Genomic DNA, 15,633 nt, shown 5'->3' on the forward strand with positions numbered 1-15,633 from the left:
AATATATCTGATGTTTCTGTGGATTAATTCACCCAACCGAGCATTTGGTAGTTAAATTGGCACTTTCACAAATGCAGCAATTCTATTTTTGAATCTTTTGAATTTTGTACTTAAATACGTCTTTGACAGCTACTGCACATTACATTTTGCATTGGATTTTTCACTCTCCAAGAATCCACTTTATGTAACATTAGTGATTCAAGTATATTATGAGACTTTGTTTACAATACGGCAGATGACAAAAGCACTTAAATTCTTTCCACCCCCGAGGAAGGTACAAGGCCACGTCAGCCAAATAAAACACAATTCGACCATTCAAAGTTACATATGTCTGACAGATGGCCAGACACGTTTTCTCTGTCACAGTGATTAATTATAGTCGGCTGCAGTTTTCTCAGTAAATGGTACACTGGGTCAGGTGGCAGTGTGGTGGAAACTCTGAGTGTTGCAGCCACTAATAGAATCATATATAGGGGCGATGTTTTTCTTACACCTCAGTGTTTAGAACATGAAGCATCATGATGTTGAGCCACATTTAACACCTTTTAATTTACTATATTTTAACTCATTAAGTAAAATTAGTTCATGTCTGACATCTCACTGAAAAGTGCTGCAAACATGCTGTGGTAGTGGGGCATGGTTTGGCTCAGCTGCAGGAGGGACTGATTGTGGGGGTGGTTCAGTGAACGGTGCCTGGAAGAGGCTTAATTAGCACAGCTGCAGTGAATCACTGACTGTCTCTCTCGCCACATAAAAGCACCTGGTAGGACACTGGATGGGGGGGTCCTGGGGACACTGGGCAGCAGGTTGGCTGGACGTGGGACGGGTGCTCAGATGCTGGGCAGGAGAGCACATAGTCATTGGGGTTGTTTGGGTTTGAATAAACAGGTCAGAAATTGTACTTTGGCTGATTGTTGTTCGTTTGTGGTGAAAGAACCTAGGGTGACGGCAACATTTATGTCACACATGCATTCAAAATAGCTTTTGGCATCTTTTCTATGATAAAGGTTTTGTCAGCTCCACAATTGAGGTGTCACACACTGATGTAGTGAACTGTCTGAATTTCAGCGAACGAAGGCCTTGGCTGAGCAGCTGATATCACAGCTGTTTGTTGTCTTATCTGGAGGTGATGGATGACGTTTCAAGGGTAGTTTTATCGTCATTCACTGACCTCAGACACCCAAGAATGTGTGTGTGTGTGTGTGTGTGTGTGTGTGTGTGTGTGTGTGTGTGTGTGTGTGTGTGTGTGTGTGTGTGTGTGTGTGTGTGTGTGCGTGTGTTTATGTTTATGTATGTGCCAATGTGCTTGTAGCTTTGGAAGGAGCTGGTAGGGCCTGAGAGGCAATGATGCATGATTTAATGTACTATAAACATTAAAATATATACTTTATTTTATCTGGAAACACTGCATATACACATACAAAACATACCAAGTCAAACATTTATCCTTCTGGTGCCAATGACTGATTGAGCTTGTATTATGGTAACATGGTACAGCAGCTAAATCTAGAAGCTTCTTGCTCTCTTTCCTTACTTTTGAATGGATCTGTATCAAACAGGAGTGACTCAACATTTTTTCTCAAGCTCAGGCACAGTTCCATATGCAGGGGCGCTGACTTTAAGATGACCGCTTTGCTTTATTAAAGGTATCAAAACTGATATAAACGGTCCATTGGCTTTCTTTGGTTCAACTACAACACTTGGGGAAGCATGACTGTCAGCGTTCGCCATTTCATGACTCTGTGCTTATCTTCCAAAACCCCCCAAAAACCAAGGAACGAGCCACACTGTGTATTCCTTTGTCCGCCAACAGAGAATTCAATTTATCCCTTTTAGCGTAAATAAATTAGCTATGTAACAGGCCACAAAGACAGTGTTTGTTATGGTGCCAGCTGTATCCATTTATAACATTATTTTAATGCTGAGGTTTAATTTATGTGAAGAGATGGCTTTAAGGTCTTTGTAATTGATCATGACTTGTGTCAAATGAATCATCAGGGAGGTTGGGTTTGACCTTTCATTTGGGGGACATTGACAGTTGGCTTTTACATACTGTAACTTTAGACTGACAGAATACGAGCAGCAGAGCAGGAGAGATGCTACGCGGCTGACAGATAATAAAAGGACAGGAAATGACTCTAAAAGCAGAAATGTGTTTAAGTTTCAAATTGCAGAATTCTAATGTTAGACAACCAGCCTTGCTTACACATGAAACTTTTGCATCCCTCACTATTTCCTGTTTTGCTATCTTAATAGCTTGCAGCTACATTTTGTCATGCCAGTTCTGGTCTAAGCTGGAAACCCCCCTTGTCTGTGGTGATCAGTTCTTTGTTGTGGGAAGCGGGCACTCCTGTATCTGAGCCTCATCCACCGAGTCCTCCGGCAGATGAACCGTCAATGTACAGGCTCGAATCCCCCCCAGAGGTTCCAGCACGTTGAACACCCTGTCCCACACGTCCTGCTCTGGGTCATAACGCTGCACAACGTCAACCATGCATCTGCTGTTCCATGAATACCCCCCCACCACGTAGATCTGCCCGTTAAACACCGTCACGCCGACGTCGCTCTGGCCCCGAGGCATCGGCGCCACCACCGTCCACTGGTCTGTGTCCGGGCTGTAGTATTCGCAGCCCAGGACGTCGTCGTAGTCGCTGCTGCCCCGGAAGTGATTCCCGCCCATGACGTAGAGTCGGTCGCCCACAGTGCACATGCAGTGCAGCCCGCGGAGCTCCATCATGTCGGTTCGACGACTCCACGTATCAGCGACCGGGTCGTAACACCAAAGCTCCTTCTGGAAGGTGTCCCGGGTGATGCCACCTGTGTGACATGGGAACAGTCAGTGGTTGAAGAAACACAAGATATTTTATTGATGTAAAAGGACTAATATCAATACCAAATTCCAATGTGACTGATATATTACAACTTTATTAGATTCTTTATATACATGTACAAACTGCTGTAGCAGCTGGTGAAGAAAGTTAGAATTATTTTTCTGTATATACATTTAGCTAGTTTGGTCTCAGGCTTCCTAACCTGGAGATCAACCTGCACAAAGGGTGCCAAGACAAATCAAAGGAGGTGTGATCTGCTCTTCTTTGTTTACGCTGTCAGTGTACAAATGATTTTTGGATTTGAACCCGCTGTGTAAATTACATTTAAATGTCTTTTCAAATTTCAAATAATAAATTTTGATCAAGCAGCAAACATCTTGAACATTGTGATGACCCCTTTTGTTTTACTAAACTTAAATTTGGGGTCTCAAACCTTTTTTCTTTTGAGAGCTACTTTGAGCTACCGGGTAGCTCGCGACTTAAATTAATAGTCAAGAAATTATCTGCATATTATTTTAAGTGAAACAAGTGTTAGTGGAACAGGAGGACCAGGGAAACAGGGGCATTCCAACTAAAAAAAAAAAAAAATCAATAAACAATTATAACAGGCACAAATAATATGGAAACATGCATGTAGTTTTAAAGAATGTTCAAAAGAGATGCACATATTTTCCAATATGATTGCAGTGTTTTACAAGTATTCATGACTATATTTTTACCATAAAAGCACACCGAAGACAAAATGAGAGACTTTTGATCTTCATCTGTTTTGTCCTCATGCTTTCAGTTTATTGGCATGAGGAGTTTCTTTTTTACATTTATTGCAGCTGTTTCTTACAGAGCCCACCGAGACAGTCAGGCGTGGGTAGATCAAACCAGGTCTTATATATTACAGTCTGAATGGTAGACTGACTTTCAATGAGTCAATGAAGCCAGAAACATTTGACAGGAGTTTTCATGTTGAGCTGTTTCTGCTGGATGTGTTAACTATGCAAGGCAGTTGTTTGTGTTAACATGTTAGACTCAACACTTCGATAAGTTCATTGCTGTGTAATGGGACTCTTCCTCCGATTTAGCATTTTGCAGTCTCGCATTGAATTACCTTATGATGTAGACCTACAGGAAAGAGGAGAATCAAATAAATTTAAGTGAGTTTGTCTTTCTATTTAAGTTATATTGAATATGTTCACTGAGTCTGAGTTGCAGCTCAAAAACTGTCGGGTGGAGACTATTTAAATACAGTCTTTTCTACTGTCTGTAATACTGTTTCTACTGTACTTTTCTACTATCTGCTGTGTTCTACAAATGAACAATGAACAATAATTACCAGCATGGTCTGTCTTCTGAGAAGTGTGGGTTTTAACTTTGTTGCTAGATGCTGTGGCTAGCTTCAACCACAGACCTTTGTGTTTCCTGGTTCTCAGTCCTGTAAGTGAAACTTAGATTTCTGCTCTCAACACTATAGACGCCTTTTTTCTGTCCTGGGTTGACACTCACCTTACATCAGAGTGAGAACAGCTCATGAGAATCTGCCTCTAAACAGGAAATGGTTTCATATGGGTCAGCCAACACATGTTTTGTCTATTACTCATCCTGTGGAACTTTTCGCCTGCAGATAACCTCGTTTGAGATGTGACTATAATCAACAGATTATAGTCTCGTGCACAGCTTTGAGCTGCTGAGTTGAAACACACTTGTAACATGATTACAAATCTGTGAGTGATCATGTACAATTTAACAAATAATTACAGTCTGATCTAAATCCTGCACACTAACATTTTGGTTCTCCTCGAGCTTCATCAAAAATATTTTCAGCCAGTTTTTCAACAATGATTTTGAATAGATAATGCTCTGCTCATTCTGAGTGCACCAGAGTGGAACAATTATCCTCACGTATCTCTCAATAATTATAGGAGGTGTGTATAATCTCTCTTCTTATTCCTCCCAATAGAAATGATTTGACATTAGTATGTACAGAGTAGTCTCTTAGTCCTGTTCTATGAACTATTGATGGTGATTCTTTCAAACCCATGGATTTGGTTGGATCTGATTGTAAAACGTACCAATGTTTTTTAATAATAATAATAGAGCTCAGTCTATGGCAGTAGGTTGTCAGCATATAGGATAAATTGTCCTAAACACAATGGAAGATTTATTTTTCTATGGGGAGTAACAATTATTTTATTGGTGTCTGCCAGGCCACATGATGAACATCCTCTACAAAAATAAAATCCTTTGTGGTTTGACAAATTCGTTGCGTCTGAAGAACCAACTCATTTTAAAATATCTCGATTGACCTTCATAATTTATTGGTTAAGTTGTTTATTTATGAGACTTTACCAGATTCCCATTACCTGGTTGCACCATTACAAGACTGCCTGCAGCAAACAAAAAAGAAGGTCATTTGTTGAAATACCTAGAATTATTTTTGCATGGTTGTGTTAATGTGAAGTGTGAAAAAAAACAGTCAGTAAAAAATAGAGAAGCTGCCTTGCATTGTTGAACAGCTACGTGAAACCTTTGAGAGGAAGTGTGATTAGATGGTTGGTGCTACAGAGCATTTACTGTCAGCTGTGTGTCATGCATGGAGCCTATGATTAATATCAGCTAATATCGGTTTCTTTTTAACACAAGGGCAAGCTTTATGAAGCTCAAACCATGACCGTGGTCATGATCGCTCTCGATCCATTTAGTTTTAGTTAAACTTGACAACTGAGACGGCAGTTTAGAAAATGGTCATATTGAGTATGAAAGCACTGACATACAGACACAAAGACTTCACAATACTGTTTGTATTTTATTAAATCAGCAGCATTAATGTTGTGCTAGTGTACAGTTTCATTCCATTCTCATTATCAGATCATCAAATCCTGTTGTTTTGTCAACAAGCCATTGGTGTCAGAGAGCTAAGCCTCGTGCCCTATGGAATCGGTACCATGACTATCTGGGTTGAAGAAGGGCATCATGTGATGGAGTAGAAAAAGTGATAAAGTCAGTGTAGAGAGGAGGTTGGGGTTGGTCGTGTTCATGGTTTGAGTCAACGAGAAAGCAAAAGTCAATGTGGATTCCTTTTCAGTAATGAAAGTGAATTATTTCCTTAACGTAATGTATTTAATTAATAATAATTAATAATGTATTTAATGTAACATGTTTAATATTGTCTACCAATAGGATGACATCACATACAGTCCCTCTGTAGCCATGATTGACAACTTCTTGACCTCCTCATGTCAGGGTTCCTGTCTGCTCCTACTGTTTGCGCCTCTGTTTTGTCCCCAATCACCTCTCCTCATGTTTTCTGTCATTCCCCTGTCTGTTTGTTATTATTTTCCCATGTGTTCTGTGTCCTCCTCTCCTCACCTCCCATGACCACGCCCCTCACCGGTCCCAGCAGCTGCCACCACTCTCCCCAGATCACCACCCGCAGGTGGCTCATTTCCCTGATCACCTCCCCGGACTATATGTACCCTGCCCCTGCAGTCATCTAGTGTCGGTCCATACTGCTAGATACTGCTGGTAGCTGGTCTCCAGACAAATACATGGCAAAAATGTATGGCACTTTGATAGCCTAATCTGTCATAGTTATCATTGTTAAAGACACAAATATAGAGTAGTCTGAACCTTTTGTTAATCTGAGACGCCTGCAGGCGGTGACATGACTATTTGATGCCTGGAATAAGATTGGGTTGGCTGTTACAAAACATTGTTTAACTTTTGAAAATTTGTGTTGAATCACTGAAACTTTGTGTTAACATGACCTCATATCATCATGGTGTTTTATGACTGTTTTAATAAACAACTCCACAGTTGCATTTAAAGGAGTGTTCAGATAAAACAAAGTTAGACACTGTGCAATCATATGGTGTCTAGATGGTACAAACTGAGGCCACGCTGCATCCACACGAGTTGAAAATATTATAAGTGAAAAGTTTGCACCCATCCAAAGGATTCATGAATCTACTTCATAAATGGCAGACACCTTAATAAGACTATAAAGATAACCATTGACTGTGTGTCCAATGGTGGTATCCTACCTGAGATGTACATGAGGTGCCCATGAACTGTCCCAGCGTGTCCATAGTGAGGCTCCACCATGTTGCTCACAAAAGTCCACTCGTTTTTCTTCAGGTCGTAGCACTCCACCGTGTCTGGTTGAAATCGTGGGGATGTTAAGTTTATGTTAGCCTGATTCTTTCATCCAAGGACAAGAAAAGAATCCTGAGTCATGTTTATTTTTTTGTTTCACCTCGTATGTTTGTTGTATGTCAGTTTTTATGAAATGAAATGATAATGAAAACAAATGAGCAGCTCACCAATTTCTCCTGAAGTGTTCCTTCCTCCGACTGCATACAGTTTCCCCTTCAGAGCGCTGAGGTGGAAAAAGGTCCTTTTGTCATTGAGTGAAGCAATCTGAAGCCACTTGTTGAAGCGTGGGTCGTAGCGGTAGGCGCTGTCGATGGCCGTCTTACCCTTTGTGTCGTAAGTGCTCTGACCTGTGAGGTTAACAAGAATCGATGTTAGATTATTAATTTTAAATGTGCGGGCCTTGTTCGATATATTAAAGACTACAGCACCTGTTCAAATAAGGCATGCCTCAGGTTATCAAGTAGTTTCATGCATGGACTGATATTATACATATCTCAATATCAATAACATTTTATGTGAATTGATTTGGATCATCCCAAATTAAAGTCTCATGTGAAATGAACTCATGTGGTTTGAACTGACTACTTGATGTGATGTGTGAACTGTCGGTGCTCTGACCTCCAACGATAAAGAGGAAGCCACCCAGAAGAGCTACACCATGCTGATAGCGTGGCGCCTCCATGGGCCTCAGGGCCCTCCAATGGCCTGTCTGCTCATCATACAGCCTCAACTCTCGGCTCACCACCAGCTGTTGCCGCATCACACCGCCCAGTGCCAGAATGTGAGTGGCGTCTGAACGTATCTGTGTCCTCTCCGTTTGGAGGGACGGCTGCATGAAGGGCATCATCTGGTAGTTGCTGGCCTCCAACAGGAGGTTCACACAAGCTGTCTCAGAGCGCATCATGGAGTCGCCTCCCTCTTCATCATCCTGGGAGATCTGAATCAGCTCACAGGGGCTCATCAGTGGGAAACGAATGTGGCGCATCAGGGCGTGTACAGAGGAGTGGCGTGTGGGAGGGTCGTGGTTCAGCCATCCACGGGCGATGTGGTAGAGCTCCAGTTCGGAGAAACCTTTTAGTGAATTGCTGGCCAGAGTGTTGGCCATGCTGGTCTCAGAGAGCTGCAGGTAGCGACCACACTGCACCAACGCCGAGAGGTTCTGGCTCACAAACCCAACTGGGTTTGATAGGAAAAAGACAGTCAACAATGATAATGAAAAACACACAGTTTATTATAGTTTTGGGATCAATGGATGGATGAAAAGCAAGTCTAGTTTTAGGGAGTTTAACAACCTGGACACAAAAGCTCAATACTTATAACACCCTCCACTCAGTCCGTGTACCTTTACAGATATCACAGGGATTGTTCTGTTATGATGCTAGTAGATCAGTGAGTATCACTCACCTATATTATCCTGAAGATCCTCCAGAAGTAAGTCTGTGGCGATGTGCTCGACTTCCACACAGTTTTCAATAGTGATCTGCATAAAGAACAACACAGAAAATAGATTAAATGGTCTGTACTTGTATAGCGCTTTATCACCTTTTGGTCTCAGTGCTTTAACATGGTTTTTCCATTCACACACTAATAGAGACAGATCACCATGCAAGGTGCTGCCATCAGGAGCACATTCACACCGATAGTACACCATCAGGAGCAACTTCGGGTTCAGTATCTTGCTCACGGACACTTGGGCATGTGGACAGGAGGAACTGGGGATTGAACCACCAACCTTCTGATTAGTGTGCAACCCACTCTACCATCTGAGCCACAGCCTCCCTGTTAACGTTATAGGAAAAAGGGCTCTGCTATACATTTTCTTCCCTCTTTTGCTGTGACTATCATGAACATTGCTCACTCATCAGTGTGGATGTAGAGCACTCAGAGGGCAGCTAGGCCTCTAATCTACCTGAATATAGTTAATAAATTGATGTGACTCGTAAGACTGACCTCACTGCTCAGAAGCTGATTGCAGAATCTCAGGACAGGCATGACCTGCAAGAAGTTGGCAGCCTCCAGCGTGTCCTGGAGATTACCCATGTCCAGGCTGACTTTGGAGGTGTAAATGAAGTCTATAATGTTCTTTAAACCCGACTTAGTGACCCCATGCAGCTTGATCTCTCTCATCTCCTGCTCCCTCATGCCTCCTGAACAAGACAAACCACGTGCAAAGAGACAAAGACAAGGTGAAAGCATGAATATGCATCATTTCAGAGGATTTGTCTTGGGCAGGCGTGAAGCTAAGTGCACAGTCAGCAAGATACAAGGACAGACATGCACAACATGCGGATTATACAAATAGTTTATTACGGTTCTATTTGGGGTCAAATGTGTTTTTGAAGCTGCAACTGAAAGGAAGTTAAAGCAGAAGTGAATCAGAAGTTCCACACATACTTCTTCTTTTCTTTTGTTACTTGTGTTATTTAAAAGTGAAACTGTGGCACAGTGAAAACATGAATTTTGTTTGTACTTTGGATTTACTTTCTAAAATGAAATAGCTTTTTGAAAAAAAAAAGTCCACAAGGTAGAATGTGCATTTATGTGTATTAATGCATATTTAATACTTTAGTAGCAATGCTTAACCCAGTATCATGCTAAATACTATTTAGTTAGGATTAGGGAAAGGTCATGGTTTGGGTTAAAATGAGTAATTATACATAAACCACATTTTATATTTCAATCTAAATTACTTTATGTACATTATATAACTTTAATTAGTTACCTTATGTCAGTATGTTATCATTATATGACCTCCCTCACACGACCACTTTCTTTGACTATGGTCATGCATGTGTGTACTTTTTGCGCCTTGGTGAGCTAAAACAGGACACTGAAACCATATCCTCTTGTGGTGTATTGCATGCTTTAGTATTATACAAGGCTGCAATGTCATCTGGTAAAGACATGTTAATAATTACGTTGTGAAATTAAATATTTTTACCACTAGTATTAAGGGTTGATGTTAGTTTTATCCAAGTTAGCATTCAAGCATGCTGACGATAGCCTGGCAGTTCTTAAGTTTTTATGTAAAATGTACGGACTAACTGCATATGTTTGCCTTACAAAGATCACAACAGTTTTCATTCCTCACGTTCTGCCCTCTTACAAGGGCCTTTGCAAAGTTTTGTACTTTTGCTCTAATATCGTACCATACTATATGTATGCTGAATTTTAGTCTTTGTGTTGTAATGATTTCATTCCCTCCAATCGAATAGATGTTGTGCTCTCAGATCGAACATTAGGAACCTGCTGTTACCCAACAACAACACAAATCAGCTTTTTACTTTTTAACACTTCTCCGATGCTTTCTGTTTACATAAAGGAGTTTTTAACCAATTATAATTTTCTGTATTTTTATGTTACATTCGTGGACTCAATACTTCACACTGACTTCAATTCAAGGTGCTAAGTTTTCTGTGTTGTCTGCCTTTAGTCACATAAGATAGAAGAACAAACCTGTGAACATGGCCTTGAAGTAATCGCTGGATGAAGCCATGATGACTCTGTGGACCGGGAACGTTTCTTTGCTGTCTCCAGGAACCAAGACGACGTCACAGAGAGTTTTATCTCCGCGAAAGCTATCAAACCCCTTTGGAGAAGAGAATGGGATGCCAGAAAGAGATTACTACGTTCCGTTTTAACACGAATAAATCAATTTCATAACAATGTAGAGAAACTGCTGAGGGAATTGGTGGCCTTGACTGTATTTTTATCTGTCTCTTTATTATGGTAATTGTGTTCAGATTTGGTGGAAATACGCTTTTATTTGGGTGAAAATGCAGTGAGAACAGCTTGTGAGAAAAATATGTAGAATACGTTTACAGCCTGGTATCACACCAAAGCATGTAATACATTGGCCAGACCACTAGAGGAAACCGTATCAGTGTCACGTTCTGACTCGCCTGGGCTTGAAAACTACACACCTGAGCCAAAGAAGGAGGTTATGTGAAAGTGTACAAACACTCCACACAGTGACAACGTCGGGTGTCACTGTGCAGAGTGGTCAGGGTCGAGGCCACACTGACCAAATTTCAACCTAGCCACATGGTTTTTGGTGCCTAAAACCTAAGGCTCCTTACTTTTAATGGCTGGATGATGCTAAAACGTGTTACTGACACATTATCATCTAGTGGACTGATGGGTGTATTGCAGGCTTTGGCGTGATACCGGGTTGGTTTATGACACTCACTGTTTTAAAGAAAGGAAATAAAATCCACCTTGTAATTGGGGGTTGTATGTGCAATGTAGTCTTTACTTTGAGACAAAAGTAATTATGGTTCATTTGAAAATGCTAAAATTCTGTTAAAAGCTTCATCAAGTACTTTCAGTGTATAATAGGAAAGAAGTCAAGTTTGCAATTAACCCTGAATTGAAATGTAAAAAAAAAATATATTTTTTTTACATGTTTGTGCCTGGAAATAAACTCATAACCATGAGCCATGCACAAACTAATGCTGCACATACCTGCAATACAGCTGCTCCATGTTCAGTGCAACTGAAAAATTTGGACAGCGGCCGAGGAGGAAGCTTGGGCTTTGTTGCTTTGTCGGGGCGTTTAGGTGGTGTTTCGATGGGTGGAGAGAGAGGAGCAGGAACCTGTGGTGGAGCGGGGACTGGTGGAGGAGGCCTGTCATCTGCAACACAAATGGAGAACAGCGACTGAGAGATGAGGAAAGTCTGTTGCATGTATAATGCATATGGAACTGGAAAACCTACAATTAAACATTCATGACTGTTGGTTTGATGTTCTTCCTGATGCCCGTACAACTAACTCAGTTTATTACTGTAACATCTCACATTGAAAGCAAGTTTAACAATTTGGACGTAAAAAAAAAACATTAAAAAAAAAAGAAAGAAAAGGGAGATGTGTGCATGGAGCACACTGGACACTAACGTCATAGTAAGCAGTCACCTTGTTGTAGAGGTGGAGCCGGAGGTCTTTCTGGCTGAGCCGGAGGTCTCGGAGGATCCCTGGACTGATGCCTGCTGCCCAGACGAGACAGTCTGCGGCTCAGCCTCCCCGGTCCGGTGTCATCGCTGTTTCCCCTGCAGAGGACAAGTCATAGACCAAGTAAAGGTTGTGCTTTACTGTGTGACTTTGTGAAGTGGTGATCAAAGGTATATGACTTTGGAGAATAATGATGTTGGATGTTAGATTGGTACTATAAGCCTTGTATGTACGATCAATTTCGAGCAACCGAAGACAAAACCAGTGCATGAGTAGTAACAGTACACTTACTAAACAAATGCCCCAACGTTTATTTTGAAAGTTTCAGTAATTGTTTTAAATGGAAGACTTATTCTCCATGTTTTGTTTCTCAGCACTTCCTTAAAGGTTGTGTTCAAATACCACTTCTTTCAGTAGAATTTACAAACCCTAATTATGTCTATGGCCCAAAGACTTAGACTCAACAATCTCCAGTTGAAAAGATGTGGTCAATGGAGCTTCTTTTCCACAAGAAGGCCTGCTTCCTCTATAAGACTTTAAAAAGGCCCTTATCTGATTTGTATTGCATGTCTTGTTACCTGAAAAGAAGGAAACAGTGGACCATTTTAAAGTTCACCACTTCTCTTAAAACAGTTTGCTGCTAAAGGTGCTCACCCTCAGGTAGGTAAAAAAAAAAAAGAAAAATGCTCAGAGAAGGAAAATAAACAAGTTCTTTAAATTCTTTTGATTAAAGAGTGTTCAAGTTTTCCATTTTAATAATTCAGAAACTCATAGTGGGTCAAAACATTTTCCTTTTCCATTGACCTGACAAACAAAACAGTTTCCATCCATTCATTATCTATAACCGCTTTATCCTGAACAGGGCCACAGGGGGGCTGAAACCTATCCCAGCTCACTTTGGGCGAAGGCAGGATACACCCTGCACAGGTTGTAAGTCTATCACAGGGCCAACACATAGAGACAGACGGAAACAAAGATCATTCACACTAGCATTCACGCCTAAGGGAAATTTGTAGAATCACCAATTAACCTGAGATGCCTGTTTTTTTGGATGGTGGGAGGAAGCAGGAGTACCCGGAGAGAACCCAGAACCTTTTCGCTGTGAGCCGACAATGCTAACCATTGCGCTACGGTGCCACCCGCAAAACAGCTTTTTAGAAAAATGTATTACATTTTCTCATAAATTTTGTATATGGATTTTACAGAGACAAACCCACCACCAAACCATAATCTACAGAACACCTCTGAATTATTATTTTTTTTTTTTAAATTTAAAAAAAAAAAGTTTTTCAAGTATGATTATAGACACAATTCAAATGTATTAGGCAGCTACTACTTGCTTTAATTACTGTACACTTTTTACAATTGTACATATTCAGAGACCCAAACTGTTTTAAATACTTAACAAATTTCATCTCTAAATAAGTAGCATTTGTTTCTATCATCTTCTGAAATAGTCTTTACCTCAACATTTTGCCCCAGTAGCTTATAACTTCACCCTCAACCCATTTCTATTACATAATATACACGAGTGTTGACATATGGCAGAAAATATGCAACATTCAGAGAAGAAATGTTCTGGGTTTTGTACTCTCATGGTTGAAATGCACTTATTGTAAGTCGCTTTGGATAAAAGCATGAGCTAAATGAAATGTAATGTAATGTAAAAGAAATGATGAAATATAAAAAGGAAGGACTGAAGCCCAAAACCTCTCTTACCCCATTTCATTGGCCTCTTGGGGTTGACGGCTGTTGTTTCGCTGATGACACCTCCTACATGGGGAGAAAAAAGTCAACTTATCAATTTATTCAAAGTGTAAAATCCCTAAACTGTAAGGTCCAAATACACTTTGAAATCAGAAAGGTACACAGACTGAAACATATAGCAAACGGATAAAACAATAAACACCAAAGTAAAACATTAGTGTTAAAATTTTTTTACAATAATGGCAGACAAAAACTAATTGCAAATATATCAGCAAATATATGGCAAATGTCTTACTCAACAATTCAGACAGAACTGTCTCGATGTTTCCCAGTGGCGTTCTCGTTTTGACGGCATTTCAAACTCTGAGAAGTTGTGTGTTTGATGTGGCCTTGCTTAGTGGCCGATGATACTAACTTTACTGAACTTAATTATTTTTTTCAATATTCCCAGTATCTTACATGTCTCCTTGCAAAATGGCATTTATCACAGAAATAATCACCAAAAATCTTTCACTTTATAATTTATAAATATCTTTAGTATTAAATGCATCACATTCTTCATCATATTTTTCAGACCATTATCTAGTTTTCTTTACACCTGTTATCACCGTTGCATGTTCTATTGTTTCTCTTTAACTGCAGTGCAATCTTTCATTATATTGTAGCATGTTAGACTTATTTGCGTTTTAATTAATAATGAAACTAGTTTGCACACAGATGATAAAGTATTTTATGTATGAGACAGCACAGCCTTCCTTAAATGATGTCACTCACTGCCTCCCACATTAATACGTTGGCACATATGTGGGACATCTGTGAGATTGCTTTGATAACGTATAAGATGTCGGAGGAAAAAAAGGTTCTTTATTGGTATTTTACTGTGTTCAACTTTTGGCATCTTTATGTCCTTCCACCACACTGAGTCAAGGGCTTTTATGAAATATAATCTCAAACCTTGTGGCATCTTATCATAAAATTTGTCAAATTCACAGTGAATGTTCATAAAGCATATAAAGACATAAATCTGTTTTAGCGGGGCTTGCCTGCTGTTCACCTTAAATCACCTCTTACATAAAACATTGTGACATATATTGCATAGAGACTCGAGCACCATCTTAACTGACAGCTGAGAAGACATCAGAGGTAGACAATAGAATTGAAATTCAGCTTGTATTTACCTTCCTGTGCAGCTGAAACAGAACACACTTGAGGATGCACATATGAATTAGAGGTACTTTATTGTCATGTGCTGTGCAAGTACCTCACATTGATGACTGTGGGTGACCTACCTGGAAGAAATTCTCCTCAGCAGATTGGACCCGAGGCCTCCCTCCAGCCTGTTCGTCTAAGTGACCCCGAACCCTGAGAGGAAGATGGAGTAGAAAATGTCTGCCGCGCTTGCACCAGCTGGAGTCGGAGAACTGAAGCATCTGAGTGAGCATCACTGTTCCTGTAGCTTAACCGAGACCTCAGTTACTTCCTGTGCTACTTCTCTTTCTTAGTGTCTGCCTCTTTCCGCATTTTGATGCTATCCACCGCACAGCGTAACACTTGTGAAAGAAGCAACAAGTTTCACAAGCTACTTTTGTAGTTTTGAATTGAGCACACAGGCACACAGCAGGCATTTAATCACCTGAAAAACACATGAACTATATCACATAAGGAGGCATGTATGTTCTAAATTAGGTTATCATTCAGTCCAGTGTTTGTTTCATGGCATGATGCCTTGTGTTGAATGGAAGCTAAAAACATGCAACGTACACAACAAACTCTTCTGCAGAGACAACAGACACAATGGTCTTTTGATCTTTAAAAATGGAGTGCACAGTTTACTGTATTTTCTAGATGTCGGTGCGAATTTGACTTGTAGCTCAAACTGTATTTACTGATCACTTTTCAGGTGTGCAATTTAAAATCAAATGTCTTTACACTCTTGATCAGATAGTAAATGATAAATATTGCACTTGAATTTTCCTTCAATTGAACTGTAAACAAAATTTT

General features: G+C 40.3%; 1 protein-coding gene across 1 annotated transcript; it reads right to left on the bottom strand.

Moving 5' to 3' along the window:
* Positions 1 to 1,369: 1,369 nt before the first annotated feature.
* Positions 1,370 to 15,019, bottom strand: LOC138201510 (kelch-like protein 9). Its single transcript, XM_069155063.1, has 11 exons — positions 14,922 to 15,019; positions 13,645 to 13,698; positions 11,890 to 12,023; positions 11,442 to 11,611; positions 10,434 to 10,566; positions 8,928 to 9,124; positions 8,382 to 8,457; positions 7,596 to 8,153; positions 7,145 to 7,324; positions 6,866 to 6,979; positions 1,370 to 2,817 (listed from the first exon to the last, which is right to left on the bottom strand). Exons 2-11 carry the CDS (start codon positions 13,647 to 13,649, stop codon positions 2,321 to 2,323), a joined length of 2,064 nt encoding a protein of 687 aa, XP_069011164.1. The 5' UTR covers positions 13,650 to 13,698; positions 14,922 to 15,019; the 3' UTR covers positions 1,370 to 2,320.
* Positions 15,020 to 15,633: the final 614 nt, after the last annotated feature.

Source organism: Embiotoca jacksoni, unplaced genomic scaffold (assembly GCF_022577435.1).
Source record: "Embiotoca jacksoni isolate LCO1_2020_lvr unplaced genomic scaffold, fEmbJac1.0.p SCAF_2, whole genome shotgun sequence".
Taxonomy (NCBI): domain Eukaryota; kingdom Metazoa; phylum Chordata; class Actinopteri; family Embiotocidae; genus Embiotoca; species Embiotoca jacksoni.

Coding starts and splice junctions, on each gene's coding strand:
- LOC138201510 (XM_069155063.1), bottom strand. Junction 10,567..11,441: donor ATGGAGCAGCTGTATTGCAG/GTATGTGCAGCA, acceptor TCTTCTCCAAAG/GGGTTTGATAGCTTTCGCGG. Junction 7,325..7,595: donor CTTCCTCTTTATCGTTGGAG/GTCAGAGCACCG, acceptor TTAACCTCACAG/GTCAGAGCACTTACGACACA.